The sequence below is a fragment of the Ptychodera flava genome, chromosome 20 (assembly GCF_041260155.1).
Source record: "Ptychodera flava strain L36383 chromosome 20, AS_Pfla_20210202, whole genome shotgun sequence".
Classification (NCBI taxonomy): Eukaryota; Metazoa; Hemichordata; class Enteropneusta; family Ptychoderidae; genus Ptychodera; species Ptychodera flava.
The window spans coordinates 19,814,433-19,842,392 of NC_091947.1; the positions used below are offsets into that span (position 1 = coordinate 19,814,433).

Genomic DNA, 27,960 nt, shown 5'->3' on the forward strand with positions numbered 1-27,960 from the left:
AGTGAGAGCCGTAGAGATAGCTTTGAGCAGCAGTGTCTAAGATACCAATCGTCAGATATCTTCTCGCGAGGGAACTACTTATCCGCCGTGCTCTCACGACAATTCTCAAGGTCAAAACAAATCCAACACAAGGCAGTTTGAAATTACCTCAAGGGTACGGAGAAGTGCATCGACTGGTTTGATTTCAAGCTTGCTCCACTCAGAGCTTTGTATTTCGTGGCTTTTTACAGCGGTCAAACGTTCACCTCAACTGCTAACACCGCTGCCCCATGGGATGTATATTATCGACGGTACTATCCTGGAAGCGGTCGTCATAACACAGAATCGACAAATCTGTCATCCCGAACTCAAAATTTGGTAAGTGTCCAAATGCTCTGTTGTCTTTATTTGAAACAAAAAAAACCGGCCGAAGGCAATTTTTGATTTACTTATTTCATTTTATTCACGTTAAAGGAAAGCCAATTCACAGACACGTATAAGTAAAAAGCTTTCCCAATGCGGTTGTGATCTTCCCAGGGGTTCAACATAAGTCATGAAAATATTGCAATGGAAACTTTAGGTTGAATGTACACAAAAGTGCCAATAAACAAATTTAAAAAAACGCGGCCTGAAAGACGATTTCAAGATTTATCCACCATTTGGGAACGACTGAGAAACACTGATTCTCAACGTCATTACGCAATCAATGTCCGGGTGGTTCACTGTGTTTCAGGTCAACTTGTGCTCGTTCTGAAGTGTCCCGTAGCCCCAAGTCTTTACGAACACCCGCGACAAAAACAATATTAGTAACAGTTCGACAAATTGACCTGTTGTCCTTAATTAAATAGGTATCCAGACTGTAGGATTGCACTCGGTTTACCAGATGTATTCATCATTCTGAAAGATGTATGATTTTATCATCGTGTTGATAATTTCGGTTTACAAGGATTTCGACACGTCTTGTGTTTATTGCTCCGTATGAACTGTATGCATATTACTTCCTTCAACGTCGTTCACTACTGTCGTGTGATTGACTGTAAAATGGAAAAATTAACACTGGGTTGTCAGCGTTAATTTGCAAACGGTACACTACTTCTACAATCCATTCGGATGGCGTGGTTCTTTTCTACCAGCAGATTGAGGATTTGGCATTTCTGAAAATACCTTGAGTTTCATTTACTCTTCGGCGACTTCAAGTGAAGAAAATTGCACTTTAATTATGAATGCTGACAGCGATTGCCCAATCTCTGAAACTTTGATTATGAACAGGATATTGTGATCGTTTCATCGATCTGCCCTATTCCGGTTCGTATCTCCCTCGTGTTGCAACAGGTGCGTTGCGACAAGCTAATTCACAATTTTCGCGTCACCCAGCTTAAAGAGGCACTCCCATTTGGTAACATTTTTAAAACACATTTTTTTAATGCCAACGGTCGATATTTGACATGGCGACTGCGCGCGGATCGCGAGATATCGATAAAAACAAGTCCTCAAAAAAGTTAAAGTTTGAATTCCGGTGGCTCACCTGAACTCAGCTTCCGAACATAGAACGTTCGGCACTGGGGCCATTGTCTAACTAAGCTATGGAGTACGAGTCTACGCTGACGCTGCTGTACGCCACAGCAGTACCACTCGCATCGGTGAGCGGTCATGTCCCATGGAGAAAGCCGAGTCCTACTGACTCCGTAAAAAAAAACCGAAAAACAAAGTTTGCTGATCCCACCAGAATTCGCATACGTGAGTAGCACAGATAGGTGCGGTTGATACATAGTTTGCAGCCGCCGGGTGGTATGCGCGCATACCACACGCGGCGGCCGCTATGTATCGAACCACGCGTAACTGCATGGCAGACGACAAAATGTAGTCATCAGAGGCAACTAATAATTTACACGTAAAAACTGATATCTATGTGGTATTGTTTAAAAATTTAATACAACTGATTGAGAATAATGAAAACGACAAAAACTAAGGAGAAGTTTTTAAAAAGAATTACCAGAGGTAAAGGCATTGATAATGATGTATATAAAGTCATCGCAGTAGGAGGTAATTTAATTGTGTCATTCGAACGTTTTTGGACTCCTTAGAATATCGTCAATCAGCACAACAACACACTTTTTGGGGATTTTGGGTCATAACCAGAAACGATCCTAAAACTTCAGGATGTGAAAAATACGCTCAGGAAATGACATGTTTTATCGACATCTCACGATCCACGCGGAGTCGCCACGTCAAATATCGACCGTTGGCATTAAAAACATGTGTTTTAAAAATGTTACCAAGTGGGAGTGCCTCTTTAATACATGTCAATTTGACCATGGTCGACCTGACCAGACCAGTGTAAGGGATCCGTGGGACTTGAGTCTGTGTGTGTGTCTTCGTGCGGTTATCTGAGCCTGTGTGTCTGTGTACCTATGTGTGTGTGTGTGTGTGTGAGAGAGAGAGAGATCTGTCTCAAGTGTTTGTGTGTTCTGTCTGTCTGTCATGGTGTGTAAAAACTTTGGGAAAGCTCAATCCGCCTATAACACTTACACCTCGACCGTGTTTTGCTGTTTCACAACCGATAGTTGCATGCGATATGCGCTGCACGCTTATCAAGTTAACCCACGCTTCAATTGTACTAGTTGGCGAAAAAAATCTTAAAAGACTTATTCACAAGAAACGGCGACAAACATCCATTCATCGAAGAACAAATTCACTCTCATCGTTTGTTTATTTAGTTCGCCGTTTTGTACTGGAGGTTTGTGTTGCGTCTATTCATCTGATGAGTGCAAGATAGCTCAACAACTCACAAATATTTCACGGTACTTGCAAGGTGACACTCCGAACTGGTACATCAAAACTTCTGATTTTGAATAATTTGCTTGTGAATATCAAGCGTATAGCACAGCGTCGAGTGATTCTCGTCAAGTAGTACAGTCACACGTACATTTAGAGTTGACGGAAACCTTCGTTCGGGAAAAAAAGAAAGCTTCGAACGATATCTATACCTCTTAAACGCTAGAATCTGCTGGTATTTTTTCCAATTTTAGTAGTTCTCGCCTCGAAATTGAATCGAAAGGTTTGGACTTTTGCCCAATCTCTTCCCCAGGAGACATCAAACCATTTTCTTTCAAAATCAAGAGTACAAATCAAGGGTCACGGTGCCAACTTTGGTACCAGCGAAATAAATCATCTAAAATTTGCAGATATTTGAAATTTAAAATAGTCGCTGTGCCTGTGTTAACATCGAGTTTACAGAGTTTCTATGAAGCAAAATCAAGGTTTTAGATTTTCTCAAAAATATGGTGAAAAGTACATTTACTCAGTTTCAAGATGAGTCCCACCTTTGCAGTAGGCAGACAGGTCAGTAGTCGAAAAACACAATATCTGTTCCCGAGGCCAACTCTATCTTATGTACACAAATTCACTGTGTAACGAAAATTCCTAGCAAGGCACGAACAATCACCCAAAAAGTCACGTGAGGGCGTTGATTCCCCGAAGGATATCCGTTTGAGAAAAGCAAATATTTTTTGCATTTTTTTTTATAAAACAAACACCGTCTCCTCTTACGACGCTCGAAAAGTTTAATATGTTAAATGTTTAAAAATCTGCTCTTGGCCGTCTGCCACTGTCCCCTTCGCAACTTGAAGCAGATGTTTATAAGCAAAGCTGTCTCGTTTAGGTTCGGTTCAATCGCCCTCGGGATGTCCGATAAGTGCCACTCGTTGTGAGTCTCGGCACAGCGAGCACATGCATCATCGGTTGTGTTGACACTTTCCCCTTCACTGACAGCTTGCATACTGAGTTCCTTGAGCGCTTCCTTTTCAGTCTTGCTATTTACCACGGTCGCCACAAAAACCGATTGGCAGGAACACGTTTGCACTGCGCATGTGTCGTCGACTTGAACTGAATCCGCTCTGATATTCCAAATGTGAGTGGTTTCGGCGAGGTTTGCAAATTTTCGGCGTGACTGCTTTGAAGTGAAGTTGAAGAACAGAAAACACACTTCGAAAGATTCGTAATTATGAGAAATAAATTTCTGCCCTAAGCATAGAAATATTATGACCCCTGAGAATATCTCGTTCCGTAAAGCGCACGCGCAGTTCTAATCCTGCTCTCTCTCTCCTCTGTACAACACAGTACTGGAACAAAGGCTTGGACGGCATTCTCACCCACTCTACTTATCTTTTTATTCTATGTTAAGTGATCCGGGCACTTACTCATGAATTAATTTTTCATCTGTATGCAAGGGGAGATCCATTAAATGGGGTTAATTCAGATCGATGAATTTTCACAGGTATGGGGGCGGCATCATATCAGTGACAGTATTATTGGAAATGTTTGTAACTCTTGGACCATGATTAGATGAGTAAGAAATACATCACACGTACACTGTATGTTAAAAATTAATGCAATATCTGCAAAATTTACATGAATGTTTGCATTGTTGTTCATTTCATCGTACTTCGCGTACGCCATAATCATATTATAATCAGACTCTGAGTGAAACGAAATCGATGACGAGACGTTGCCGCTTTTACTGTACTGAACGCACCATATAATCGAACACTATCCCAGGCGTTCGTATGTTTAGATGAGCGTACTGGGATATGTGTGTGTATATATTATATATATATATATATATATATATATATATATATATATATATAATATATATATATATATATATATACACACATGAGTTCCCTGAGGAAAACTGTTCAAATTGCAAAATATGTATCATAGAATCGACTCTTACAAAAACAACGAGAGATGGCATCGGATATTTATTATAGTTGACAGAATAGCACAGGGCTACATGTAGTCCATATAATTGTGTAGTGTCATGTATGTTTTTGACGAGAGTACGAAAACAAACGGAGGCAATGTTGCCCGACCACCTGTTGATGAAATGAATATGAATTTGTTTATGCCCCTTGTTTTGACATTCTGAAACTGATAACACGTGGATTTACTCTTCCTTGTAGTATTTCGGTGCTATGTATATTTCTTGTGTTCTGCTTTGACTGGCCGTTAGACCTGCGCAAAAACTTTTGGCGACCGCTGAAGATTTGGAGTATGATCGATTGGAAATTACACTACTTGAATAAGCCCACCAGTGCATTCCCAGACTCGGCATTCGGTTGGCGTCACAGGTTGTGTTGACTCTTTGTGGAGTGACCGTGGTTGACTGACATGCTCTACACGTTTCAACGATGCAAATCGGTGGCAAGACCTCGAACAAAATAAAACACGCCGAAAATGTGAAATGTTAATACGTCAACACTTTCGCAAATGGGGCGCTGACGTTTTGTTTAAATTGTTGCTTTCTGATTAGCTTCAACTTTCGCAACTCTTAAAGCTACTCACAGACGTTGAAGAGACTTGGTCGAGTTTTCCCATTTGAAATTCTACTTAACATAGTTTCAGAGCTTAATATACTGTGAGGACGTACAATTGAAGTCTCAGGACGTGTGATTTGCTGCACTTGCACTTTAAAAGTCGGCATGGCTTGGGGAAATTATTTCCGTCTCAAGTCTAAAGTGTTCAAAATGTACGGCCAATGTATCGTGTTGTTAGAATTACGAGTGACGGCTTGACAATCATGCTTAGTCAGCGTTTCCAAGGAGAAGGGATCTTGTTCTGTTTATAGAACTTATTATCATACACGATATGAGATAATAGTACATGTATGCGAATAGATATACATCAACACAATATAACGAATATTAACAGTACAAGTTGAGACAGCCTAACGCAGCGGTTGCCCGAAGACAGGCCCTCCACGGTTTCAGTAAGTAAAACTTCCTCCGAAATTTAGGTTCATTGGATGAAGTGGATGTATTTTACAACAACATGAGATATCTTCTAAATCGTTTGCATCATGCACATATTGGCCACGGTTGGACTGCTCGCAGGTAGGAGACATAATTGGGTCTTTCACCGCGTGCATTTGCCACAAAAAAAATCACACAATGGGTTTTCAGTACTGCAGACTGTTCACTTCATTGCCTGGCGAACTAATTTAAACACTGCATGGAATGCCAAATCACAGCTGTGCAGATTAACGTCAGGGGGGTAGCGCAACAGACTGTCCCGTTAGGTCTAGAAGGACCGTGGTCTAATGATGTAACATTGAGAGCGGCATGGGTTCGTTTAAGCATTAGGTATCTTTAAGGGACTGTGGGGGAAAACACGCGCACGACAAACGAAACTGCATTAGACCTAAGGATCCCCCCAAAATCCGTAAACGACGGTGTAACATTGTGAATAGTCAACGGGGGGACTGTGATTTCAACTTCCACAACACATGAATTCCGAATAACAGGAATAAGGTTGATCGAAGATAAACATTGTCGCAGCTGTACCTTTATAGCTCACAGCAGGCTTGAATGTTTGCTAAAATTTCCTCAAGGACACGTTTAACAATTCTCTTTCGAAATCACACGAATATATATCATGGGGACATCGTGCAAATTATTTTGCTGGAGAAACCAATTACCTAATATTTACCGATATTTGAATTTCAAAATGGCCGCCATCCCTGTCTTAAAGGCCCAGTAATGCTAACTTTTGATGATATTTTCCCTTATTTTTATCATTTTGTATGTCAATTGCAAGAAAGCTTCATGTACTCCGTAAACTTCAAAATTAGCAAAACACATGGTAGACCAAAATTGTAAGACAGAATATCTATCCCCGAGGCGTATTCTACCTCAAACATGGTATTCTTAGCGCCGTCGCTGACAATGTCTGTTAACAGGCTAGATATCTCCACATTCTTTTTTTTATATAAAGTGCCATTAGCTTTAACGTTTGGCTCTATTCTTGTTTTTTCCTCGTTCTGTCTGTAAGTGTGTGTAAGTGTTCAATGTTATTTTTAATTAATTTTAAATGGTAAAATTTCCCCGGGCTAGAATTAACTTATTAGCTGCAACATCTCTTTTTGTATAGTGTTTGCGATTGTATTATACTGACAATTGCGACATGAGTTAGCAAAATATGAAAAGCACTTATTCATGAGACAAAATTGAGAATGTATACGTTAACGTCACAGCTTCATTTAAGGTAGTTTGCGCCTCGAAAGCGACAGACTTAAACTTTTGCTCAAACTTTCTTCAAGGAATCTTTAAACCCTTCTCTTTCAAAATCAAGAATAAAAATCAGGGGTCACCGTACAAATTTTGGTGCTAGAGAAAAAGATAACACAAGATTTACCGATATTTGAAATTCAAAATGGCCGCAATGCCTATGTTACCTCTATGGAGAAAAATAACATTTTCGATAAACTAAGCCGGTGAAATTTTTTCTTTCTCCAAGAGCTTCAAAATGAGCCCCCACAAAGAAAAGTATTGTAAATGTTTGAGAGTCCGAATGTCTGTCCCCGAGGCGCGATCTACCCTAACTGGGCGACTGAGTTCGAATATTCTCACAAATTCAACTACGACTACTAGGGAAGGTGTCAACAGTCTGATGACGTTTATACCCATAAGCTATAGTATAGACCAAGTTCAAGTCAGAGAGAAGCAGCGCCGTCTGCAACAGCCTCTTCGTCTGTTTCAGTTTTGATCGCAACACCAGGTTGTCATGGTGAAGGCGATGTAGCGGAGTCTGCGCAGTGGGGTGAGTGCGATCTTCTAGTTATACCGACACTATGATCACCTCCGTTGCTGTATTGTGTCCATCTCGATACACAACACACGTGAAAAACCATGAAAATCACTCAAACGTGCAATAATCTCTTCAATCACAGACTTCAGGATCACGCATATTTGTCTCTACGTTCTATGACGTAAACACCGTTATTGGGATATTTGCAAAGCGAAATGTCATGGTTCGGTTTACCCAGCCTAGGGACAAAGAGGACTAGATGACATACACATTATACACGGACCTCTGCCTTCTCACGGCCATAAAAATAGTATGATTCGACATTTGCAAACACATAACGCCTTAAGTGAAATACTAGCAGTTAAAAAACATTATTATGTGTCTCTCGAAGGATGTCTTACCTTGGAGGAGAACTGGATAACGTATTGCTTAAGACTGCCATTCCAATTTACAGGACATATATAAGATTTATTGCGTGTTGCAAGGCCATGTTGTGCGTGCGCGCACGAACATAATAGAATACACTTTTCCCACACGCCTGTGAAGCGATGGTCGATTCAATGCTACATCAGCTTTCACATAGGTGGATTGGTTTTCGAGATATAAAAACCATAGGTCACCGAGCAAAGTTTGCACTATAGAAACAAATTTCCCAACATTTACCCATATTTGAAATTCAAGATGGCCACCATTGCATTAACTCTACGGGGCAAATGAAAATTTCGATTTTCGAAAAACTGAGAGGATGAAATTTTTCTTACTCCAAGAGCATTAAAATAAGGATCCACAAGGGGTGGATTACACAAGAATTGTAAAAATTTGAGAGTCCGAATGTCTGTCCCCGAGGCGCATTCTATCTTAACTGACATTTCCAGCGGCGATATGTGAGGTTTCTATTCCCGCTGCATGGCTCTTCAGAGACTCTTTGTATGCCCTTTCTTCATTATAATAACTATAATAAACTTTATTTCGAGAACCAGCTCATATGACACACTAAAAAGACTAAAAAAGGGACTAAAACAAACGAACAGAGCGACAATTTAAAAGCAATCTCTGTACAATATTTTCCAAAAAGCACTATTAAGACGTACATACATAGACAACGCAGCAGCAATTAATGGATTTTCACTTTTTTCCAATCTTAAATAAAACCTGGAACGCAAGGTGCGTTGCTTGCTTTCAAAGGTCATGATATTATTATATACAAAAGTATCCGTTATACTCAATTTTCGGTCAACCCGTAACAGAATTCTGAAAACGTTGTTGTATGCAACTCGGACATCATTTATGCACTTTTTCGTGAAAAGACGCCATAAATGCGAACAATACATAGTACAATATGCTTGAAACAAAGTTATTTTGACTGAATAGGAACAGTTCGAAAATTGACGAACAAGAGAATTGGCATTGATATAAAACGACCTCATCTGACGCTTCATGTCGTCAATATCGTTACCCATACAATTCAAAATTACTCCAAGGTATGAATGCTTATCAACAAAAGACAAAATGGTATCATTAAGGTAAACGCTGGGGATATGGACAATTTTAAGCCGATCTGGAATAACGGCAAGGCACTTCGATTTTTTCGGATTAAAAATAATATCGTGAATAACAGCATAACTAGAACACGTTTTCAAAAGGCTATTGAGACCTTTAACAGTTGGACAAATCAAAACAATATCGTCAGCATATAACAGATGGTTAATGCACATACCACCAACGTGGCAACCAACTTTTGTATTGGAGAGCAAATTACTCAACTTATCAATATATACAGAAAAGAGACGGGGAGATAGAATACCACCCTGTCTAACACCATTGTGAACAGGGAAACGTTCTGATAAAACAGACCCCCATTTAACACGAAATTCTTGATGTCTGTACCAATAAGTTAAAATTCTAACTATGAAAACAGGTAACCCTCTATCAATTAATTTTCGAAATAGTGTCCAGTGGTTCACTCTATCGAACGCCTTAGTGGCGTCTAAGAAGCAAAGAAACACAGGGCTATTGTGCCGATTGTAAAAATCAACAATTTCTTTCAAGAGGAAAACACAGTTGAGTGATTTTCTTTGAACCCGAATTGGTGATCAGAGGTATCAAGCAACCTGTCACATTTGTTAAGAATCAAAATTTCATACACCTTGGAAATAACTGTAGCGATGGCAATTGGACGATAATTACTAGGGTCAGTCACATCACCATTTTTGTTTTTAACAAGAGGGATCAAAGTGGTATCAAGCATACGGGAAGGTAAATACCCATGAACATGTGAGGCAGTGAACAAGATAGAAAGGAGAACATTAAGACGACGATGTGCATATTTCAGATGCTCCGCCACTAAACCATCGGGTCCAGAAGCTTTGCCACTTGCTAGCCTAGAAATACACTCACTGATGGCAGTTGGAGAAGTAATCATTTCATCATCAAAAGTAGTTATAGAAAAAGTATCTTTTACATAGGATTCATTACTACAGTTTGAAACAGACGATAGTAACTCTGCAAAATGATCACGCCACATATTCGCTATATCAGTATGCCCGTTGCAACCTCCAATAGAAGAAGACAAAGGTGCAGACTTATTTTTGCTACTGGCATTTTTCCAAAATTGCTTGACATTTTTGTTTGAAAGATTGTCAGCCAGAGCATCCGCTCTCATCCTGGACTCGTTATCTCTGCACATTTACACATAAATTTGAACTTAGCACGAGTCTTTCTCATAAGATCAAAAATCGGACCGTGACGTGGGCTGCATCTTTCTCTCCACAAAAGGAAGGCGTCGCGGGCAATGGAATGATATTCTTTAACATGCTGATTCCAACCAGGGATAGATTTCTCTCTGCATTTAGAATAAGACTTACTGGAGATGGAGTGTGATGAAGCCAAAGATAAAGCATGCTCAATATCATCATAAAGTTTAGCAATAGACGAAATATGAACAGGGTCTTTACAATGCGGGTTATGACAGGTAAAAGCGTCCCTGTTTATATCAATATTGCTCAGATACTTGTTTGAACAATTAAAGTAACAATGCAAAGACTCATTATCGATTTTCGACCAATCAATGGGCCTGGAAAAGTTTTGCTCACTGGATGAAAAATCATATTTTTGAAGAAAATTCATATTACAAGACACATTCAGTGGAAAATGGTCGGACTCGAGATACTCATGAAGAATCTTGATCTCATGAATACTACTGTGCGCTCTATGAGTGGAAATACAATGATCAAGCCAAGATGTTGTATGATGAGCCTCGCTATAATAAGTAAAATTACTCTGTTTTCCACCTAAAAGTTTAACATCTGAACAAATTAAATCATTGACATCGCAGAATGTTTCACCTCATTGCCAAAAATTAAGAGTTGATATCGTCATTCCAATTACCTATGACAAACAAACTGTTAGATGGCGAGTCATCGATACAAGTATAAATTTTGACTAAATATTCAACATAGAGATGATAAATATCACTACTAGAGGTCGGCATGTAAACATTTAAAATTGTAAGAATACCACCAGAATGTGAAATCTCGAGGCCAATCAAGCGACTGTCATTAAACCGTTTAACTTTAACGGAATCAAGGGATTTCCTCCACAACACTGCGACACCTCCGTATGGACGACCTCGGTGGAGACCGGCTTCCTCATCCATGGCAGTTTCTCCAACAGCATAAAAATCACTGTTTATCTGTGACAATAAGCTGAGTTCAGATTTATTCAGCCAATGTTCCTGAAGAAGACAGACATCACTATTTTTACAAATGTCATTGACAGTGTGCATTGATGATTTAATACCACGACAATTGTATGAGGTAATTGAAAGTTTATCCATGATGATTAATAATATTATTTATTTCAGTGAATGGCTTTGTCAGATGTATGTACAAAATTATGGCTCGCTTGCCGTGCAAGTCCCGCATGAAATGCATAGATTTATGATTTCTATCGATTTTTGTGACAAACTCCATCAGATTCGCAAAACAACACCGTAAACACTTGTGAGACTATTTTAATATCATCTAGTTTACAGAAAAATAATCGAGTTGTTTTACATGTACAGTAACTTGCGTTTTTTGAAGCGTCATTGGCATTTAGTTTCCCTGTATATATTCAACCGCATTTTTTGTTCTGATTGCGACAAAGCGTTTCTTGTTCAACTTGCAAAACCGTGTCGAAATGCAGAGTTTTCAACTCATCAACACAACCAGTATGTGGGTAAATATCCAATGTTATTGTAGGCGACGGAGTTCTAGTCCGAACAGGGATACGGTTGACAACAATCGGCATTGCAAACGATCGTGCATCGTGTTTGCCAGGCTAGTAATCTGTATTTCACATACTTCTGGGAGGATCACAAAAATGCACTTATTTTCCAGAACAAAATTAATGATGGAAATGTTGACAAAGCTTACAGCTCTCGCGTATCGCCCCAGCAAAAATTGTATGTGCTAACGAGCCTTGCTTCAGTGACTCGTCAGCAGCACTAACATCGCACGTTTCACATCTCCACCATCAAAGCGTCATTATTTTCTATTGCATAACAAAACCTTAAAATAGTAAATTTCACAGCAGTTTTTTGTTAATGAATGGACATAGACAATTCATTACGTGCTTGTCTTCACGCGTCACGGTGCCATGATAGAAATCAACCTCAAATTGCGTTGACGTAAGCATTCATGTAAAATTAATATTTAAAAAAATAAATAACACCTCAATACATTTCTGTACGAGCGTAACGACACGTACACGAAGACACGTATCTCTCAGAACATCATAGCCATAAACGGAGTCCTTTTATACCGAAAACGACGTTATGCTGACGTCGTCAAGAAGTGAACCATTGTATGTGTCGCTGCCGAGCGTTAAATACTTGACAAGAAAATAATGAATACGAAGGCCACCTCCCACAAATATTAATTTCCGTGCAAAATGGATGAAAATTAGAGCAATAAACGCAAAATAAATAAATATTTGATCTTGTGAATATTGCACCTTTGTACACCAGTGTATTTATAATTTAAAGATAATTAAATGGGAATTTCAGTTTTTACAAATTCTAAATAAGTTTCGTCGACTGTGAGCAGAGGTCACACGAAATCCGGTGAAAATAATAAGGCTACTTTCCGCGATTAGTAAAGGGCCTTTCTCAAATCAGCTTCGTTTCCTAAAGAGTGAAGAACGGGTTAATGGAATACGCATGCGCTGAGCGTGTTAATGTGCCACATCCGTCTATGAACACGGGCGCCCACTTGTTCTTGCAGAATCGAAGTCATCAACAGGCACCTGCCCTTTGTTGACGCTTTCGTGTCGAAGAGCAGTTTCCGCTCATGCTTTTCGCAGTCGACATTTCCAAGAGAATACACCTCCATACGCCTTGAATAAATAACAGCAAAAAACAACTAATAACCGTCGGCGGAGGGTCTCCTCGGGTGTGGCAAGAAATAAAATTACTTAATTTTGCTTTTGGGGTCATCCTGAACCACACACAAGCCTTTTACCATATATAACTAGGGAAAATAGCTTATGTTTAAATAATTCTTTGCGTTAATTGAAAATTAATAAATTAATTAATCATTGTTTCCATATTGGATGATGTAACAAAACGTTAATGTCATAAATATTTTGTAGCATAAATGTCAAATTTATAATTCAATAATAAAATATATGATTGAAATAAAAGATGAAAGAAACTAGCGAATTGTCGCATTATTGATTATTGAAGATCTCAATTCATTTCTTCAACTTACAGTAATGTCTCTTTGAATTCCTAAACGTCTATACAGTACGTGCGGGTATGGTATCTTTTATATAGTACCCTGGGGGTGACAAGGATATTCCGGCAAATATTAACGGAATTGTGCTCACGGTGTTAGACGCCTCCGTGGCTTAAAGAAAATGGCATTCCGCCTTGAAAACACTGAGAAAGATTTGAGGTCAGTTGAAATGTATTGACTCTCACTTCATCTCACCTTCATACAGCGTGTCTTCTCTCTATTCTCGGAAGCAATGTATCTTGATGATTGGGGTTCTTACACAGACTTGGTTAAAGCTGGTGATTATGTGAAATAAAGTCATTTCATTACCCATTGATGATACTTTTAGTGTGAAACGCTTTGAGTGAAATCATCGCAGTACGCTGCGCTGTCATCTTCGCATCTGATCTCCCGATGCATATGCGCATGCGTGGAGTGATCGCAACGGTCAGTAACTTTCTCCAATCCAGCGATGTACTCCAGAACGTCACGGTTAGATAAAAAACCTCGCGATTTCTCTTCTACATCGAATTCAACAAATTTTTTTTATTCACATGCATGGCCAAAGTAACCCTTAAAGCCCCCCAGTCTCAATGGAGTGATATGTGCATCGGTCCATGGATAGAGGTCAAAAAAATCTCGCTCCCAGTGTACTGCCATCATGTCATTCCAACTCAAGGCCACACGATATATATCCACAGTGTCGTGCATAGAAATCTTGTTTCAGTCGAGCTGACTTTACAATGGTCTATTGTTATCGAAGACCATTAATATGCTGAGTTTGACAATTACATGGAATAACACAACACTGGGTGCCCTTTCGTTTTGGAAAGACGACGCTAAGACAGGTGTGAAACGTCTTGTCGAATACAAGCAGACCGTGGAGGTAGACGAAGTGGTGTATCTATAGATAGAGGCGATATTATATTCCTTATATCCCCGTCACTTCATTTTGCAACAGATCTGCAAGAAGCTCGTTTTCTGTAATTTTCGCAACAGTGTTTTTTCAAAAAGAACGTACAGAAATTATAGATCGTCACCATTTTTTTCGAATAAAATCGATATCTACGTGGAGAGGGACGCAAACAATGTTCGATCCATTGTTTTCGCAGCGTCAAGTCAGAAGGCAGACGTCGCAAAACAAAGATGCGCATGATCTACTCGCATACAGTGAGAAAGCAAGCCGCTCCCTGGTGGCGATAGAACTGTACAGCCGACTATGAACTGACATCATCGATTCTGAAATTTCACGCCTCGATAAGTCACGTCGCCATGGTGTCTGCGTGCGTTCAAATTTAGGTATTCCGCAATTTTTCGTGTAAATACATGAGGCCTGGCGGACCAATATATCAGACAGGATTAGTATGATGACATTCAAGACAGCCGAGGAAATGCATGCTATTTTGCGTCTTGTCTAAACACAGCATGGTGACTCATAAAACGACTATATGAGTTCACAATTTCATAAGAGCACACACAAGACCACATACAAACGTTTCTGTCCGTTTTCGAAAGTAGTATAGAGTCGTAATGCATCCGAAATACTATATACTTAAATATTGCCAAATTTAGTCTCGCATATGAAAATTAAAAGGACATTCAACAAAGCACGCCAATGCCAGGTTTGAGACACTGTACACCGAGTCCTGGTATATGTTTCCTTTTGGACTCCATACAGAGGTTTCGAATCAGACGTGAATTTCGCACTGCAGGTGATGGACTGATGGATCTAAGTTATCATAAAAAACTTACAACTTAAACCTGGGTCACTTCATCCATGCAGATGATGGCAGTCTCGATACTACGATCATTCGTTTAATATGTTGCACGAATAGCGCGGCAATTGTGCTGGCCTTTTAATATGACGACACATACACAGCACCACAGAACTATCAGAGAATGTTGTTACGGAACACATATTACACTTTTCGAACGTGTGTGCTAGGTGATCATACAAATAGTTTGTCTACGCAAGTCATAACGAAATATTTTTCGAGCAAGTAAATAAGCGTTGTTTTTTTATAATAAAATAACACATTATATATATTCAGTGGTCGTGCCGATAAAAGAAACTGACTCCAGGTACTTGTGAATGAACCTGTAAGCTTATAAACAGAAGGGAATACTTTAATACAAAAGTACCTCTCATGGTCTTTTAGATGACAGCAACCTTACAGTGCTGTTTGAACGGAACAGTCGGACTGCGATGAAGTTGATGAATGAGTTGTTATAGTAATCTGTGAGTAAAACCCCGATTGCCCGATCTGTGAGTGTAGTGTATCAGTTTTCCGCCTGATCAGTTACAGTTACCAGTTGTTGAAAATCTAAATCCTAAGGGAAGACTCTCTGGAGAACGTATGTGTGTGCGTGCTATCAGCAAAATCAATCGCGAAAATGTTAACACGTTCACCATTTCGTCAAATGACTTGCTGTTTTTCTTGTCATTTTGTCATATGGCTGGCCTGGGACTTCCCACTGTAAATGTAGGACGCTCTTTGCGTTGACGGTTGATTAGAAATGTCAAAAGTATGCGTTCATACCAACCTGAATTTAATCCAAAAATATATATAGGGCAAACTGTATCCGATGTCAATTATCATGAAAACTCGTCCGATCTACTAATTGGGGAGTCTTATTCTTCCCGAGCAAGAGTTCAATTAAATCGTAACAATCAACGTCCCTGGTCAGATGGAGACATATGAAGGGTATGTTTATGGGGCCTTCACAAATCTTGACAATAAGGTGGCAATTTCCTTTCCATTTTGGACATGGATTATTGCTTTCTGCAGACATTGCTGGCAGGAAATAGTAAACTGATTGACGTATATAGGGAGTGCCGTCTACCAGCATCGACATGAATACACAAGCACGAAAAACGCCTCGTTATCAGTTCAACGTGCAGAAGTGTGGGCAGGCGTCGATGAGTCCTCGGGGAATTAATTCATTAAGGAGATGGCTTGTAATATCATGAAAGCCATCCTTTCAATATTAGACACAGTCTTTAGTTGGGCAATCACAAAAAAAGTGCGAGCATTTTCTTCCGCCTATCGCAAGGACTAGGTGAACGACTATTGACAAAATCGTTGTCGTACAATAGGTGTTGTACGATTTCGTAAAAAAAGCGAATGGCTGACGAAATTCATGGTATAGATACGACCAGAACCATTTCTTTTTTCCCGTGTTATGAAAACTAGAACGAGCTTTGTGTGTGTTTTCAGCAAACACAGATCCAACCTGAATGAGTCAAATTAAAGAAATTTCGTACAGAAAAGCTGTCTGTGCCGATATGTTTTGTCAGAAACATTCCTCGCAGACAAAATGTGAAATCAGCGTGGCAAATTCACATGCGTCGCCTATCATGTCATTGCAGGAGCAGGCGTTTGACTCGGCCGTGGGGACTGCCCGCTGTTCGTCTTACATGTTAACACCCAAACGCTCCATGCGTAAATCCAACAATAAAACCATAGAAGCCGCGTTCGTTCTCCTACAAGTACAATGATGACTCTTAAAATGCCAATGGTACAAGGCGTCACATGTACGCATATTCACACGGTCATCGCTATCTGATTGCGACAGGGTACACGAACGGCCCTCCACTGCTACGAGCGTGTACGATAAATTCGTCCGTCACTCCCCTGTGCCCCAAATACCGATGGCGGCATGCATAAATACACGATCTCTATAACGTGGACAAGCCTGTGAGTTCTCTCGCGTTCAAGTGACTAAAATGGCCGCGACGATAGCAGACGCAGTGGTGACTGCATGCCCACACGATGAGCGAGCAAATCGCATATACAACAGAAGGTCCAAGATCAAACACGGAAGTCACTCACCTCTGTATTTGTTTATGGTGTACACTTGCACTGCTTAAACAGACACTGGTTATTTGCTCGCTTCTGCCGACAAGCACGAGTTCTTACGTTTGTCTAGGGGACTGTTGTGTCGCGCACAAGACAAACGAATCAAGGACTTTCTCCAGTCTCCCAATCCAACACAGAGCAAGCTTAAACATTATGTAACTAAGAACGTCTGTGCACATGCGCACTGCGCAATTAAATTACTTTTACTTCCATCCTATTGTGCCAACGCTATTGTTCTGACCATAAACAGCTTTAACTTCCCATGTGAATTATGCAGACTGGGAATACGCAACGCAAGGCATTATATAAGCCATAAAAGCTATTAAAGCAGCATATTTCGGTACTGTAAAATGTCTAGGTTTAGTGTGGTGTGGTGTGGTGTGGTGTAGTGTAGTGTAGTGTAGTGTAGTGTAGTGTAGTGTAGTGTAGTGTAGTGTAGTGTAGTGTAGTGTAGCGTAGTGTGGTGTAGTGTAGTGTGGTGTAGTGTAATGTAATGGAGTGTGATGTAGTGTGGTGCAGCGTGGCGTAGCGTAGCGTAGTATAGTGTTAAATAGGACAGACTAGTGATGTCATCTGTGATTTGGTGGTATCAGGTACATTCACCTCCAAAATACGAGGGCCCCTAATTATTTGATTATTACCACAATTTTATTTTATCCATATGGTAGATCTACAGAATTGCATAGTCTAGTCTAGTTTAGTCTAGTATTGTAGAGTATAGTCTTAGACAGTAGAATCGAGATTAATATATATATATATATATATATATATATATATATATGTGTGTGTGTGTGTGTGTGTGTGTGTGTGTGTGTATATATATATATATATATATATATATATATATATATATATATATATATATATATATATATATATATAATGAGTTGTATCAACATATAGTGAGAAAATGGATGATTGTACAGATACTTGAAACAAAGGGTTTATGGAATGTAAGCAATTGTACAATTTGTTATTGTACTAGTTTAGTATAAACAATCATACTGGCTTTGGAAGGGTACACTGTTTGGTGATGTGGTTTGTGGCGGGACCGTAGTATAGTAAAGAAGCTAGGAGAACAGATCGACTTTAATTTCTGAAAAACGAAAAGGCTATTCGCGAAATTTTTGAATGAACTGTCAATTCTGAAGATGGTGCAATATTTACGACGCTTTCAGATTTTGTTTTGTGACCGGCTTTTAAATTCAAATGGGTAGTGTTTTTCCAATCAGTGTAGTTGATCTGGGCCACCGTCGCCAAATAATTGGTTTTCTCGTCAGCGCTGTTCCCGTTTCAAAGTAGTCTCGGGCAAGTACGGACTTTTTGAAACGTTTTTAAGACACGTGACGTTTCATGCAATCCATGTCGGGTCACAGTTGTGGTGACAAATCGGCATATGTGCAATATGACAATTCCTTTGTGGGTAATTAACATCAGCCAGATGAAAGGGATGACGAGCATCCGCTGGCATGTGTCGTGTGTTTTTATCGGGCATGGTCGGTAAGTTTACGTTACGACAGACCGAGAAGAAAATCCTGCACACGCGTGTGACATTTGACGGCCCATCAAATATGTTCGCCCCATGGCAACTTTCAAGTATCCCTTGTTTTCGACATCCTTGCAATTCATATTCACTTGCGGATGTATGAAAAGTATAACCCAAGGCCGTGACCTTTGGCCACACCAAATGTTGATAATTATGTCTGGAAATAGTTCCGGTGTAATGATCTGCAGCTGCGCGAATGTCCCAACAAAATTTCAACATTCGAGTTCAATTATTTACGTTTAATCGGAAACGCTGTAATGTGACCTTGGTTGACTGAAACACGAGTGTCCAATCTCTCCTCCACTCCATGATGATCCAAGCATTGTTCTCTTTGTACATCGTAGCTCGCAAACTGACATCCGTAATTCCTCAGTGTCACGGTGTTACATTGCACGCATTGTCTCATTTTAAACAGTCCACACTCTTCGCGCTGCGTCAGTCTTACATCTCCACCCATGCCGTTGCAAATCTTTAATACGCCATTCACAGTCAGAGAGATCGAAGCAACTCCGCCCCCACCCCCAACCATGACAAACGAACGGTCTATGCCACTGGCGCTTCTAGCGATTTGAGCTATATACAGCGCATGACCGGTCAAAATAACACTGCGCGTTAGATTCATTATATACTTCTTAAAATACGCACAGATAACGTTGTATAACATTTCAGGAATTCCAGACGTTTGTTCCACTTATTAGTCAAAGACTGCTGTATACAACACGATTTGCAAAATAACACCAGTTCACCTTGATTAAACTGTGATTCGTATGTACAAAAGAATAGATAAACAGATGCTTTTATGCGTTTGCGATAGTTATCGCTTTGACGCTATGCATATATGATATGTCAAGTAGAAAAGAGCACATTATTTTATTCGACATGCTACGGCTAATTTACCTAACAAACGCTATTTAATAGCCTTATCAATCGAGAAAAGCGGCTGAGTAAAAGCATATAAATATTTTCCACGCCAGAATAATTGTACTCTTACTTATATTATATAACATATCTTTTAAATCGCATACCAGCAATGAAACATTATACACTCTTCGCAAATGTCATAGCCGAATGCCCTTTTCGCAATTCTTCATCTGCGTGTCGTTTCAGTTCGAGGCGTCTTATTTCTAAATCCCCTCTGTTCTGTGAGGATATGCGCTATCCAGACATGGGAATTTTCCCCTCACACTTCAATAAGTTGTCTCTTCTGTGATTGTTCCATTTGCTCGCAGACTATCACGCACGTATTGACAATGTCACGTTGAATTGAGTTCCAGGGTTATATAATTGAGTTTGAAATCATTCCGTTCACATACTAGTAGCATACAGATAGGCAGGGACTGTTTAGTTTATATGCCGCAAATAGATGGTGGACTAGCCCACTACTCACAAGGCGAGTTTTTTTTTACTGCAATCATCTCATTTTATTCGCCTTTCTTATTCGTGTTGGCGGTTTTGATCTTTTTGCGGCTACGTTCCGGATGTAGGTGATCGCCAAGCCCGCGCAGTCACATGGCTATTACGCCATTACACCATATGACACTGATATGAAAGCGTTCACACGATTCACGCTCCGTAAATTCAAGGCAAATTTTGCTGATATTCATTTTCTTATGACATTAATAAATAAGCCCAGGGACTTGGGGCAAGTCTCCTGACAATAGATCACGTGATGGTGTAATGTCATTGAACTTACCTTGAAGGTTAGAAGGAGTGACTAAACTGTTTACAAAGACGTTCGCTCGAAAAGACAACACAAAAAATGTCAGAAGCTTGTGTGAGGGAGGCACAATAAAGAGAGCTACCAGGTCTTATGTCACAAAAACTATTGCAATAACTCTATATCAGCGAACACTTGCCCGTCTCCTCAGACTGATAACAGGCGTTTGTCAAAACTTCAGACTTCAGAACTATTAAGTAATATGTTGATGTCGATGATCGCCTTGAGCTGCAACTGCTTAACTTCAGATAACGCGAGTTACAGAGTAAAAATACTGTGCAATCACTGTGCAAGCGGGTATGGCCAGTACTGACATTGTTTTGTTATTAACAGTAAATGTAATATCTTAGTAATATTATTTGGAAAAAAAACACATCCGAACAACATTATAATCATAAACGACATAAGCAATATATATCAATATCAATGTACATGTGTACTGATTACTTTTCTGCTCGGTCGTACATATATTTTATCTATCTATCTATCTATCTGTCTGTCTATCTATCTATCTATCTATCTATCTATCTATCTATCTATCTATCTATCTATCTATCTATCTATCTATCTATCTATCCATCTATCTATCTATCTATCTATCTTTATACAAGTATCGAAGGTGATCAGTCGCGGCAATTTCCAAAATCACCCTGTGAGGGCGCAAAGCTTCATTCAATATAAATACAGTGACATGACTATCCATTGGGGAAAGCAACGGTACCGGTACTCCAAAACAAAATGTCAGATTCTCAATACTTCAATCTAAATTCAACAACTTTATCAGGGCGGCAGACCCTATGCTAATATTTTCTCTGAATTTAGAAGATCAAACACTTTTTGATACGTTAGGTGAATTCAAAAATTCAAATTCGTAACTTATAAAGCGTTGACGTGGGGGACTACATCAGTGAGTTTGAACAAAAATGAACAATAAATTGATATGCAAAGAACATTGACACGGTGTGTAACATATTCAAATCTTCAAGAGAACATGTTGCCTTCCATTGGAACAATTGGCATGTTGTATCGTCTGTTTCCTCTTTACTATGACTAGTTTTTTTGTTTTGTTTTGTTTTGTTTTTAATGGGAAATTCAAGTGGAAACTGATAACTTTACTCGCTCATGTCACAGTTGAAATGTTCTTTGAAGGGGTCAATTTAAATACAATTGCAGGACATCCTAATATCAACAGGTTACAAAGAGATGCAGTTAACTGTCGCTAACGCATGGGCAACTTTTCCCGTTAATGTCCTATCATGGCTCGTTACAGCAAGTCAACCTGCGTCATTTCCTCAACGTTACAAACTTTATGAACATATGATGTGATATGACGTATAAAACCATTCACATGATCAGTAAAATTAGCAGAAAGACGATTTTGAGGGCGATGTCATGGTTGCTTAATTGATTTCATTATCTTTTAACCATGACTGAGACAATGGGAAGGTTGTTTTCACACTTCAGGTGTGCACACTGTACATTCTTACGCAATCGTCTTTTGACAAATCCTATTGGCTGTGATTTCATTCTTTTTCAGATCCGAGACCGTGCGACCGTCATTCCGGACATTATAACGGACAGTACTGAGTTACATTACCCCTATCTTCGCCTAGATGGGTGAATTACATTTCCTCTACCAGGCACAGGTGCAGACCAACCAACCGCATCTTCTAAGGACACGCCAACCGCCATTGGTGCCGACAATCCGGCCGGCAGAGACGGACCACAGTGCGCGCTCTTCGAAGGGGTCGGTAGCACATCGACAGGTAACGCAATTGGATCCCGACGTGCTCCAATACGTACGGAAAGCCAAGAAACACGATATTGAAGACATAGAAAGTAGTTATGGCGTCCTAGTGACATCATCCCACCCGAGGACCGTTGATTTGTACGATAAGGTGGCCAGGGACACGGACGGTAACATCAGACGTGCCTGTGCGTCGTTTCTCAGGCTGTACGAAGATTCGAGGGGGGCGCTGGTTACTCATCCCGACCGCAGCATCGACTTGAAAACTGTATCGGTGTCACCGAAAGAGATAGTGGACGCCATTGCTGAGGTGAACGACAAACATCGCGGTGTTTGGGTGAAAGGCCGTCTCGACGACTTGAGTGTGGTGTTCTACGGAACAAGTGCCGAGGTACCGAAGGCAAGGGATGAATTCGTCAGGCTTCTGACGAAGAGGAACGAACGCGGCGACCAGCGGTCGACACTTCCGGAACATCCACTTCAGTCCAACGGCGGCGGCTTGCACGACAGCACATATCGGCCCAGTGGTGTCCTTCGCGACAGGACATATCGGTCTTCTGGCGTCTTCCACAATGGCGCACCTGTTATGGAACCCAATGTCGTTAGCAGTGACATCTACGCGCTGAGAACCAAGCAACTGGAAGAAGTTCCGCAATGGCAGAGAGACTTCGATGGCGTCAACTTGAAAATTTCCCAGTCGAATCTGACCCAGGAGCGGGTGGACGCCATCGTCTGCGATATCGCCGCCGACTACCAGCTGCGCACGTCACTGGCGAAACAGATTGAAGGAGAAAGCGGCGGCGTGATACTGTATGACCTCAGATCCATAGCACAAAATTATGGACTGCTGCAAGTAAAATCAATCATGTCAACCAGCGGGGGCACACTGCCTAGTCGACACGTTATATTCGCTGTTTTGCCATCTTTCAACAGCCGAGCACCTTTCAAATGTAGAGAGATGTTATTTGGATGTTTAGCCGATATCTTTGATTACGCTGATAGATATCTGCATGCTAACTCAATCGCAATGGCATCATTAGGAACAGGTATGTTCATGGCGTTCTTTTGTCTTGCTTTGTTTTGTCGTTACTTCTATGACTGCAGTAACAATATGAAAACATTGGGAAAACAAGAAATCCATCACAAACCTGTGGTCTTTATTCGTCAAGCTGAACTTTATGATCATATGAATTTTTCTGTCTTTTTTCCATTTTCCCCATCCTCGAAGTTCTGCTACTGTAGGGGATGTCATGTCCTGACGGTATTTTCGCAAAGGGGATTCACCTCGGCACAGATGGTCATTTCCAGGGCGTTCGTGTTTCTTGCGATCTCGTCACTGAACTTGAAAAAAACTTTTTAACAGACTTTGAAAATTGACAGAGAAGGCAAAAGAAATATACATTTGCACTGCAAACACACAACGCCTCCGTTGCATGCAATGCTATTGTTGACGTATCGCGTGAATTTTACTTCAGAACTCAAACTAGAATTTCTCCACAGATAGGTACAAGAGTATAGTCTGCGGCAAGGCTTATTGTCTCTGTCTGTTAAAGGCCCAGAAATGCTAACTTTTGATGATAATTTCATCATTTTCATTTTGAATTTGAACCAGAATTCCTTGTTCTTCTCCCCAAAGAATGTTGATATACACAGTATCCAGCTTGTCAACTCAGCCCCTATGGTTGTAAAGTGCACCCCATTGGATTGTTATTGTTGAAAAGTGACTTCTGTTTGGACTACAATTCAAATGTAAACAATAAAAGTGTATTTACACATTTGAAAGATAAGTTGGCAAGGTAAATAGTGTGTGTAGTTAGCATTACTGTGGCTATAATATATTTAAATGTTGATCGTGTTTTCTTACCACTTTGACAGGTACGGCCCACGGATTCCAGACGAAAGCATTTGCTCAAACGTTACTGGCGGCCATCAACGCCTTCTCGACAGAGTTTGCGGGGCGCAGGAACTTACGGGAGATTTCATTGGTTGACCGAAGGAAAGAGAAGGTGGAGCAGTTAAAGGATGTCTTTGAACCACAATCTCGGGGAATAACCCTCAACCATGCTGGCCAAGATCGAGATACGAACCTCAATCGTGCTCATCAAGCATATGTACAGCCGATGCAACGATACAGAAGAGGTACCGTATCACGAGAGTCCGTCGACTACAAATTCCCGATCAGACCGATGCCTTCAATCGGTGAAAGTGGACGGCCGGTCGATGTTGCTCCTTTTCCTGATGACTTAAAACTAGACAAGAAGTTAAATCAGCATATGTTAGCAAATCAAGTCGAAGCACAGAGGTTTCTGCATCGGGAAAGCAGGCCCAGCTCACAACGTACAGACCATCCGGCAGTAGCGCCCTCAACTACTGTCGGTGGCGACAGCAGACCACCAAGCAACCAGCCAACTCGCATAGATGATCAACCAGCGTTGAACCACAGTGCTAAGCAGAACGTGCCGAGGGCAACGGTGGACGAACCCATTGAGCCACAGGATGGTCGAACAGAAAACTCAGACAGTCAACTAAACGGTTCTCAGCGTCCGATTAATAATGACCTGCCAAAGAGCGGAGCAAGTTCAGCGAAAAGTCGAGGTCAGTCCAATAATATTCAGCCGAACGGCGGAGCAAATTCCTCGGTCGAAAGTCAAGCCCCGGCAAATGCTGACCAGCCAAACGGCAGAGATATCGATGGCTTGGCTACAAACCAAAACACGGGCACTGCCGACCAACCTAACAAAGAGGACGGCTCGGCCAACAGTCAAGGCACTGACAAAAAGAACGATGAAGACAGTTCGGACAAAAATAAACAGGAAAACGACAATGCTAACACAAGCGGTAATCAAAATACGAATAAAAGTAACGACAACCGCGATGGTGGCCAACAGGGGAATTAGTTGTCGCTATCGACGGCAGAAGTAGGGAGCTTTGAGGTCAGCCATATGATCATGCAGGCTCTAAACATTACAGCAACTTCTACAACATTGTCATTTTAATTACATTAGTTAATTTAAGAGTAGCACTGAAAGTTTTGATTTCTGGATCATGGGATGGGACTTGGTTAAAGTGGTTAAAGATTTCTGAAACGAAAACTGCCAGTAAGTTCTAGGTTAGGCGATTGTTGACATGTTTATTACATGTACTTGAAACGATAAACTGGTAAGACGTCATTCAGAGACAGAGTCTGTAAGGTTGATTAACAATACAAAGCTAGACCAGTGGAATACAACACAGAAAACTCCAATATATTGACACTCAGAAAAATCTATTCATATGTGTGTTGTTGTTGGTAGCAAGTCTCCATATCAGGATAAATATTAAAGTCGGACTAATATTCGCATAAAATGTAACTCTAAAAATGATTTCTCAGTTTTACAAGCATACTTGAGCCCGAAGCCCACCGCGGATAGCCAACGATTTTCTCACCGGCTCTATTGGACTTATATAGCCCTTCCTTTACGGACTGGGTGGGGACGTGACGGTCCATCGATGTTTATCAAATTTGACAAATGAAACTGAGGTGAATTATGTGGTAGACAACACATATCCTGACATTTGAAAGGCAGATAATTTCGCTCACTGGTTATTGAGTGCAAAGTGAACATTATTGTAGAACCGATAAGCTTTACACCATTCCCTTTCGAAATCAAGAATAACAATCAGGAATCACCGTTGAAAATTTGGTACTGAAGAAACAAAGGACGCAATATTTACCGACCGACCGACCGATTCACAATAAAATCTATGGTATAAAACGAAAATTCAATTTCGATTTTCACAAAATGAGTCTATGAAAATTTCATTTACTCCAAGGGCTTCAAATGAGTCCCCACAAATGGTAGACTAAAAGTGTATTGAACAATTTTAAGGCTCCTAATATCTGTCCTCCAGGCGTGTTCTACTGTAAACTCTAATTTACAACATTTACAATCTTCAGATAAAGTAATATCGCAGAAAGCCTATGCTAAAAACCACGCCCATTAAACTAATGTGGAATAAGACTTCCGATCAGGCTTTATCGCCACCATGTGATCAATACCTACAAATGATGGTACATGGTACCTGTAATGAGATTGTGAATGCTAAAAATAAAGAGGAACACGTATTAATCAATTATAATCTGCTAAATCGGACATATTTTGACTCATTATTCTCCAGCATGGTAAGTTTTAACAGAAATTAGAGATCACTAATGTTTTCAGTTTTGTGCTTACCTCTCCTCCCAAGGCCTCAACTCCGGCGCCTACAAGGGTCGACTGATTGGAGGTTTTATACTCACAGTCTTAGATGACGAGATTCCAATATTGTGATTTGACATCGAAAGGAAACACCATACCGAGCTTTAACTTAACTCAGGGTAAAGAAATATGATCAAATATGATCAAAACTCTACAACATATCGCGTGATATACAAAGGCCGTGCAGAAGAATGATCTCACAATGTGGTAGGTTAGAGTGTGCAGGTACCGTGTCTTCCCGTCATGCCATATATACGTTGTTCATGCACTGACTATAATATCTTAAAGCCGAATACTCTGTAAGAAATGTTCCTTTGGAAACACCAATCGTCTTGCCGATTTTCGAAAAACAACCTTTTTGAATCGCAGATTTTGATAATGTATAATCATCGACCATGTTGGAAAGGATGTTTACTGCTTGTGTCTTTAACATGATACGTCTATATACCAAGAACATTTACTGTTTCAACATTTCGACTTGAAAAAATTACTGTTTTTAAAACGGTAGAAAAGGAAATTATTTAATAAGTACAGTTTTTCATAACCTGGATTTTCACGTTAAATGTTTTCATTACAAGATTCTTGCATTTTCGAGGATCAAGCCTTTAATACTCACATATGTGTGTCATCATATGTATATATTTTCAATACTCTAAGATCTTCGTGTATTGTAACACTGTTTATTTTATAAAGACTGTACACATTTGAAGTGGTGGTACACACTTCCTCTCAGATAGAGGGTAATGGCTTGAATCTCTTTTTGCATAATTTTCCTTGACTTCAGTATCGTATTTAATAGCGAGGGATACCAACTAAAATAAGGTGATGACAATTTTATATTCAACAAAAGAATATTACCTGAGGCGTCATGTGATATCGAGAAATGAAGTTTTACACGCGAAATATCAAACAATGTATAAAACAAAGACTTATTTTATATGAACCGTCCCATAATATAAGGAAAATGGAGTCATCAAGGGAGCACTGTATGATTTAGAAAATATTGTCTCTTACACGATACATCACGTGATTTGACGCAAATGTGTAGGATACTCGGATGACATTAAAACATTTGGTTTTTTTCAATTTTTATCATTTCACATATTTTTCGATTTAACTTGTGTTTAAATTTTTTTTTTTTTTTGAGAATCAGAAACCTTGAACTCAAAATACACGTGTAGAATGTTTTCTAGTATTTTGTTACTGCATGCATGACCATTAACCTTTGGACTCTGTGAGTCATGAGCTACCACCAAAGCTATGGTAACCAGTAATTTTATACCAGCATTGAATGAATATCTGTTATCATCAAAACAGTTAAGTCATACGTTATGAATTCCGTAACTAGCAAAGGGTTTTATTTTGAATATATATTTGTTTTCGCAGTCCAGGAAATCATTTTGTTCGATCAGGATCTTTATATATTTCACATTTTCCTGAATATCCTTTTTTAACCTCATCAGCAGCCATTCATTATTATCCTTCACATTGAAAAGACATTAGATCATAAACCAAGGAATTTTGTAA

The 27,960-nt window shown here is 40.0% G+C and overlaps 2 protein-coding genes across 6 annotated transcripts in view; one reads left to right on the forward strand and one right to left on the reverse strand.

The window, feature by feature from the left end:
* The window catches only part of LOC139120253 (solute carrier family 4 member 11-like), a 35,707-nt gene extending 18,337 nt beyond the window's left edge, over nucleotides 1-17,370 (reverse strand). For 2 of the 5 annotated variants that reach the window (XM_070684498.1, XM_070684496.1), the window contains exons 1-2: nucleotides 17,159-17,293; nucleotides 13,542-13,621 (exon numbers count right to left, since the gene is read on the reverse strand). The gene's annotated coding sequence lies outside the window, so the exon portion shown is untranslated. Of the gene's footprint in view, nucleotides 1-13,541; nucleotides 13,622-17,158 lie in introns of all 5 variants that reach the window. The other 3 variants (XM_070684495.1, XM_070684499.1, XM_070684497.1) reach the window with 2 other exon arrangements.
* Nucleotides 1-27,523, forward strand: LOC139120254 (uncharacterized). The gene is made up of 3 exons (XM_070684500.1): nucleotides 1-357; nucleotides 21,986-23,241; nucleotides 24,071-27,523. Exons 2-3 carry the CDS (start codon nucleotides 22,062-22,064, stop codon nucleotides 25,090-25,092), a joined length of 2,202 nt encoding a protein of 733 aa, XP_070540601.1. The 5' UTR covers nucleotides 1-357; nucleotides 21,986-22,061; the 3' UTR covers nucleotides 25,093-27,523.
* The last annotated feature ends 437 nt before the right edge of the window (nucleotides 27,524-27,960 follow it).

Bases quoted from the DNA above. Each gene is read 5' to 3' on its own strand.
- LOC139120254 (XM_070684500.1), top strand. From the start codon at position 22,062: ATGGGTGAATTACATTTCCTCTACCAGGCACAGGTGCAGACCAACCAA. The intron at 23,242-24,070 runs GTATGTTCATGG...CCACTTTGACAG, and splicing joins AATGGCATCATTAGGAACAG to GTACGGCCCACGGATTCCAG.